We start from the raw sequence: 7,500 nt of genomic DNA, 5'->3' as shown, positions 1-7,500 counted from the left end.
AGGGAGGGGAAGGGAAGGGGGAGGGGATGAGGAGGAGGGGGAAGGGGAAGGGGTAGGGGAAGGGGGAAGGGAGGAGGAAGGGGAGGGAAGGGGGAAGGATGGAGGAGGAGGAGAGAAAAGAAGAAATGATGCAATTAGTTTCACATTTTTAAATTATTAGGGAGAGGGAAAGAGATAGATAGATAGAGAGCGAGAGAGAGAGAGAGAGAGAGAGAGAGAGAGAGAGAGAGAGAGAGAGAGAGAGAGAGAGAGAGAGAGAGAGAGAGAGAGAGAGAGAGAGAGAAAGAGTTATTAAAGTGTCTGTTATTATTAATCCTTAATCAATAACGCTGTTTATCATTATCATTATCATTATTATTATTACTTTGTGGCTGGAGGAAGGGGAACAAAGATGGGACAGAAAGACATAGGGAAAGGGAGAGGGGAAAAGAGAAGAGGAGGAAGTGGAAAAAAGAAATAGAGAGAAAAAAGGAAGAAAAGAGAGAGAGGGAAAGAGAGAGGAGGAGGAAGTGGAAAAAAGAAATAGAGAGAAAAAAGGAAGGAGAGAGAGAGAAGGAAAGAGAGAGAGAGGGAAAGAGAGAGGAGGAGGAAGTGTGGAAGAGTGAGAGAAAGAGAGAGGAGAAGGAACTACGATATAAAGCGATAATCAAAAACTGATAAATATATGAACATATGAATAGATTAATGAATAAAGAAAAAAGCCACAAATGAATTCTTAAAAAAAGAAAAAAAAATAGTTAGATAAGTTTCTATTTCATTTTTCTTTGGAAAATATTTCTAGGTATATACAAAAAGTCGTAAATGTTGATGTAATCTAATAAAAAATAGGAATTATATTTTTTTCACATTTGAATATGAAGACTAAAACTATTCATTTTTTATCTGCATTTTTTCATTTTTGCTTTTATTCATTTATCCATGTTCATATTTCGTAAGACCGATCTTAAAAAAAAAGAAAAGAAAAGAGAATGTTGGTTATATTTTGCCATAAGAGAAAATTTACATATAGTATAATGGTATATTTTACAGTAATATCGTAGAATATAGGAATAAACACCTTTTTTTAGTATCATATTCACATCTCTGGATACATTCTACTGTATATTCAAAAATAAACGTTTTGTTATAGCCTCTTTTCTATTTTTTTTTATTACGAAAACACACCCACATGCAAACAGCCTGTAAGCGCCATTTTGGAAACGAGCGAAAAAGCGCTAGAAAAGCAGTTCGCTAAATCCGGGAATTGCTCGATGCACTCTGGAAATGATCCTGAGAACTGCGAGGCTGTGTTGCAAGTGTGCACTGTCGTGTTGCATATCCACTAGCCGTAGATTATAGAGTGAATCATATATATATTCTTTAGATATACGGAGGAATTGTGAATGAATCTATGGATGCATTATCCGCTACCTATCGAGGCCAAACGAGCGACCTCATCAACTTTCGCTAACCGAAAAAATCGAGACAACAGGTACTATTTTTTTCTCGCTAATTGTTGCCTCCTTTTCCTAATTGGTTTTGTCTGTCTGTGTATTTTCGTATTTTGTCCTGCCTTTTAGTGTCTTTGTTGTTATTCAATATTGAGTTGTTTTGTTTGTCGAATATATTTTGACAAAGGCTTTTCGGATTATTGGCTGGATCTTGGATCTCCGAGAAAGTGTGAAAATGGAATAGAAAGGTGTAGAGTAGTAGAGAGAGAGAGAGAGAGAGAGAGAGAGAGAGAGATAGAGAGAGATAGAGAGAGAGATAGAGAGAGAGATAGAGAGAGAGAGGGAGAGACAGACAGAGAGAGAGAGAGACAGAGAGAGAGAGAGAGAGAGAGAGAGAGAGAGAGAGAGAGAGAGAGAGAGAGAGAGAGAGAGATAGATAGATAGATAGATAGAGAGGTAGATAGATAGCGAGAGAAGAGAAAGAGAAAGAGAAAGAGAGAGAGAGAGAGAGGGAGAGAGAGAAAGAAAGAACGAAAGAAAGAGAGAGAGAGAGAGAGAGAGAGAGAGAGAGAGAGAGAGAGAGAGAGAGAGAGACAGACAGACAGACAGAGAGACAGAGAGACAGAGACAGAGAGAGAGAGAGAGAGAGAGAGAGAGAGAGAGAGAGAGAGCGAGAGAGAGAGAGAGAGAGAGAGAGAGAGAGAGAGACAGACAGACAGACAGAGAGACAGAGAGACAGAGACAGAGAGAGAGAGAGAGAGAGAGAGAGAGAGAGAGAGAGAGCGAGAGAGAGACGTGCCCAGACTGCTGACTCTTCTCTCACCAACTCAACTCCATACAGGATTTTCTGGTACGTGTCTCTTCGGAAAAATCCAAAGATATATCGCATATTTTGGGTCCAATGGTCGGGCTCCTTCGCGGTTCAAGAATGGAAGAAGAGTCACACACACACACACATAGACACGCACACACACATACATACAGACACACACACACATATATATGTATATAGATGTATGTGTGTGTGTGTATATGTGTGTGTGTGTGTGTGTGTGTGTGTGTGTGTATAGAAAAGGAGAAAATATTGACTGTCTTTCTGTACCTCTCTCTCTCTCTCTCTCTCTCTATCATTCTCTCTCTCTCTCTCTCTCTCTCATTGTCTCTCTCTCTCTCTCTCATTGTCTCTCTCTCTCATTGTCTTTCTCTCTCTCTCTCTCTCATTGTCTCTCTCTCTCTCTCTCTCTCTCTCTCTCTATCATTGTCTCTCTGTCTCTCTCTCTCTCTCTCTCTCTCTCTCTCTCTCTCTCTCTCTCTCTCTCTCTCTCTCTCTCTCTCTCTCTCTCTTCTTCCCTTTTTGCCGCACCAGAAACCCCGGGTACAAATGAGAAAATTGACACTAAAAATGAAAATTTAGTTAAAAAAGACTTGATTGCAAAGACACGGGAAATAAAATGCAGAGAGATGAATAGACAAAGAGAAAGATTAACGATTAGAAAGAAACGAAAATAAACCAACTTATGAATAAAATAAATGGGATCCCCCCTTATACAAAAACAACAAATACAACAAAAACAACAATAACAGCATCATGAACAGCATCATCAACAACAAAAACAATAACAACAACATGAACATCATCAACATCAACAAAAACAAAACAAGAAGAACAGTGAGAATTGTTGATAAATTTTCCTTGTTTATATGTACGTGTAAATGCTATTATGAATTCTATATCCAATATTGTTCTGAATTTACTGTAACTTTATCCTCTAAAAATAAAAATGAAAAACCACCATTTACCGCTTCTGAAATCATATAAAAAGGAACAGGATTTTTTTCCTTTTTTTGTTGAAAATATTAAATACTAATTTATTTACTTATCAGCTTTCAGAAACGTAGATTAATGTATTAAACAACAACAACAACAAAAAAACAACAACAACAAATAAGTAGATAATCAAACAAAAGATAGACACAAGTAAACAAACAAACGAACAAATACATATATATATGTAAAAACAAACAAGCAAACATAAATAAATAAACAAATAGACAAACATAACAAAAACAAGCATGAACAAACAAACAAAAGAAACGAGCAAACGAGGAAATAAACTGAGCAAACAAAGAAATGAGTCAACAAACCAAAGAGATAAACAAACAAACAAACGAACTGAAAGAGGAGTAAACAAACGAAGATACATAAAACAAAAAAGAAATAAACAAAAAGGTGTAAACAAACAAACCAAAAGCCATAAAAACGATGTAAACAAACAAAGAGACAAACAAAAAAACACACACAAAAAAGGTGTCAACAAACAAACAAAAACAAACCAGAAAAAGAAAAAACAAACCAAAATACAAAAAAAAAAAAAAAAAAAAGAGATATAAACAAACACACACACCCAAACATCAAACCGAAAAAGCGCCCATGACAGCGCCGCCCGTGCTCTGTGGGCGGCTTCAGGAAATGCGTAATCATGAATGCAAATGCCATTGTTGCAGAGGCTGAATGAGAAGCCATGTCTGACTGACAGCACGAAATATTCGGGTGGATACAAGCCGAGGGGGATTTTCAGCTGTCGCGCGTGTGGCAGGGCTCTGTGGTGTGTGTGTGTGTGTGTGTGTGTATGTATGAGACATAGACACAGACACAGACACAGATGCAGACACACACAGACACAGACACAGACGCAGACACAGACACAGACACACAGAGAGACGCAGACACAGACGCAGACACACACACACACAAACACACACACAGACACACACACACACACACTCACACGCAGACGCAGACACACACTCACACACACGTACACACACACATATATATATATATAACTAGCCTCAAGGTGTCCCCCTTCCCTATTCTCCTCAAATCTCTCTCCTCCCCCACTCTCCTTTACCTCCCTTCAACACCCTTCTTTCAAACACCTCATGACACTCGGAATGTTAACACTCCTGACATTCTCGAAAGGCAGCCGTCGTGGTCTTAAAACTCCTTCCTTGGTGTGAGGTCAAAGACAAGGGTCTGGCTCGTGACGTCTGTTCAGTGCCAGCAAGGACAGGTAATTAGGAAGAAGCTGTAATAGTGTATATGGCAGAGAGAAATGATCAGAGTGGAGTTCAGGTTATACACACTGACCCTGATAACAACCAGGCGACCTACAGAGCCAATCAGGGCCTAACAACCCAAAGGACCATGAAAGTGTCCTCGCAAACTGCCCTTAACCAACGGGAAAGGCCAGATCAGTAGCAACTCGAGGGTGTCACGGCGTCTGATTCTATTCTTGATGACGTCACAAAAGTTGTGGATGCTTTGCGAATGTGGTCGTATCATTTTGGTCATTTCTTTTCAAAAAGGATGGAAGATAATGATTTTAATGGTTATATTTTAATTGAACAATCATCAAAATAGGCGCCATGACACTTCCTCGTGTTGCTACTGACCAAGCCTTTCCCCTTAGCCAGCATGAGTTGCCAAACCGCCAATTAGGGTTGCAATGGCACTAATAACGATTAAAACTAAAAGCCCTTTTTCCCCAGGCAGGCGCGGGCTAAAGTATGACTGCTCTGGACAAGGAAAAGTGACAATATATCAAGTAGACGACACCAAAATATTTTTTTTTATTCTTTATTATTTTATTATCTTTTTTTATGCGACTGCCAACGACGTGACAATTGAAAAGGCTTAAGTCCACGGATTGCAAAAATGTTTTCCAAAAACAAGACCCTCCAGAATGTAAAGCCAAGAAAACGGCAATTACCCGGAACAAAGACTATGAAGAAAGAGCACTAAAAGAAGAAGAAGAAGAAGAAGAAGAAGAAGGAGAAGAAAAAGAAAAAGAAAAAGAAGAAAATTAAGAAGAAGAAGAACGAGAAGAAGAAGAAGAAGAAGAAGAAGAAGAAGAAGAAGAAGAAGAAGAAGAAGAAGAAGAAGAAGAAGAAGAAGAAGAAGAAGAAGAAGAAAAGCGAAGGAGAACGACTGGGCGAGGGTCGAACAGGCGATTAAGTCTCCATCACGCCAACAACCACCAAATTACGAAACAACCCAAGTGGCCAAGAAAGCTCTGGAGAAGCCAATTGCTGTCATTGCACCAGTCCTTTCCCTCACAGCCAGAGAGTCTTCCTCGGACCCTGACATAGTATAAAAGGCACTTAAATAAAAGCATGTACTTAAATAGACCGGACCGCCAGACCCAGACTATGTAGCAGTGCTGTAAATAGACATGAAACAGTCTTGCTTTGCTATTAACAGTAAACAACGCACAGAGATTGTAAATACAGTATAAAGTAATTTTAAGACCTGCATCAGCTACATCTGTTACGATATAAAATAAAAGGAAGAAGCAAGGAGGTTTACACTTTTGAATCTCCAAAGGATTCCTTTTCGTCCTGTCCTCCAGACTATCTATCTAGTTCGCCTTCTAGAACCTCCAACCTCTCGTATCTCCCTCCTTCACCCCCCTCCAACATCCCCTCCTTCCTCTCCCCACCTCTCTTCCCCCTCTTTCCTCTCCCCATCTCCCTTCCCCTCCTTCCTCTCCCCACCTCCCCCCACCTCCCTTCCTCCTCCACCTCCCTTCCTCTCCTTCCTCCTCCACCTCCCTTCCCCCCCCACCTCCCTTCCCCTCCTTCCTTCCCCACCCTCCCCTTTCCCCCTCCAGACTTACCTGAAGGCGTACCCGAAGGCCATAACGGCATCGGAGACAAACTGCAGTTGGGCCTCGAATTCGGTGTTCTTGCTCGTCAGCTTCTCCTTCCCCGTGCAGGTGGTGGTGTACTCCTGGTTGTACGGCGTCTTGGAGCTGTTCGGGTACTTGCACTTGAAGTGGTTTTCCCAGTACTCTGTTGGGGGGGAGGGGGAAATGGAGGGGGGGGGGGGTTAGTGTATTATTACTATTGTTTTCTTTATGTTTTTTTTATATTTTTATTATTTTTGTATTCTGTTCGGGGAGTGGCAAATGGAGGGATTATTGTATTTCTATGATTATTTTTCTTTTTCTCGTATTCTGTTTTGGGAGAGGAATTATGTATTATTACTATTATTTGCATTATTATTATTTTGTATTTTGTATTTTGTTTGGAGAGAGGAAAATCGTGCTATTTTTTATTACTTTCATTATCATTGTTATCATTTTTATTTTGTTTTCCGTTTGGGGAAAGGAGAAAAGAGGATTTATTGTTATTATTGTTATCATTACCATTTTAATCATCGTTGTTATTATATTAATTTTGTTTTCTGTTAGAGGAGAAGGGGATTGTGGATTTAAAAAAGAAAATCTGCAGTTGTTATTTTTTTGTATTTGTATTGTTTGTGGTTTGGGATGAATAAAGAAAGGGTTTCATCGTATTATTGTTATTACTTTCATTTATATTGTGTGTGGGGAAAGTAGAATAAAAAAAAAAAAACTAAAAATTATATTTGACATTTATCATGAAAGGATATTCCTTATATGTTAATTATCAATTTACCTGTTTTGTGTTTGGGAGGAAGAGAGAAAAAAGCTTTCTTTTTTAAACTATTTCATTTATTTATCTATTTATGTATTCCTTTTATCTATTCAATGGATTTTGGGGAAAGAAAAAATCCTTTATTTACTTAATTTGTTTATATATATCTTTTACTTATATCCTCTGTCTATTTATTTCCATTATTTATTAATTTTCTATTTATTTCCTCAATTCATTCATCTACCTATTTATTTACCTTGATTTACATATTTTTATCTATTTATTTATCTATTCATTTCCTGTATTTGAGAAAAGATGAAAGTTTGTTTTATCTATTTATTTTATCTATATCTTTTATTTGGGGAAAAAAATCGCGTCTTATCGTAGTTTGTTTTATTTTGCGAAATTATTTCCTTTTTCCATTTTGTTTTTGATGTTTGTTATGATAAAATGTATCGTAGAAACACAGTAAAAGGAAAATAGATGAGATTTTGAGAAAAAAATTGTTCGAAACCTAAGAACTATTAACTATTATGGTACTTATAAAAGTTTTATTACTTATATTACTTATGATATAACACCTTATTCATTGCACTATCATCATCACTGA

At 38.1% G+C, this 7,500-nt stretch overlaps 1 protein-coding gene across 1 annotated transcript in view; it reads right to left on the bottom strand.

Moving 5' to 3' along the window:
• LOC113822318 (metabotropic glutamate receptor 4-like) overlaps positions 1-7,500 on the bottom strand; it is a 102,480-nt gene that overhangs the window by 12,985 nt on the left and 81,995 nt on the right. Inside the window, exon 7 of the mRNA XM_070130894.1 lies at positions 6,114-6,284. Coding sequence (XP_069986995.1) covers positions 6,114-6,284 — 171 coding nt within the window. The remainder of the gene's footprint in view (positions 1-6,113; positions 6,285-7,500) is intronic.

This window comes from Penaeus vannamei, chromosome 15 (assembly GCF_042767895.1).
Source record: "Penaeus vannamei isolate JL-2024 chromosome 15, ASM4276789v1, whole genome shotgun sequence".
In the NCBI taxonomy this organism is placed as follows: Eukaryota; Metazoa; Arthropoda; class Malacostraca; order Decapoda; family Penaeidae; genus Penaeus; species Penaeus vannamei.
The sequence above is the reverse complement of the archived record's forward strand: the minus strand, read 5'-3'. Positions and strand labels throughout refer to the sequence as shown.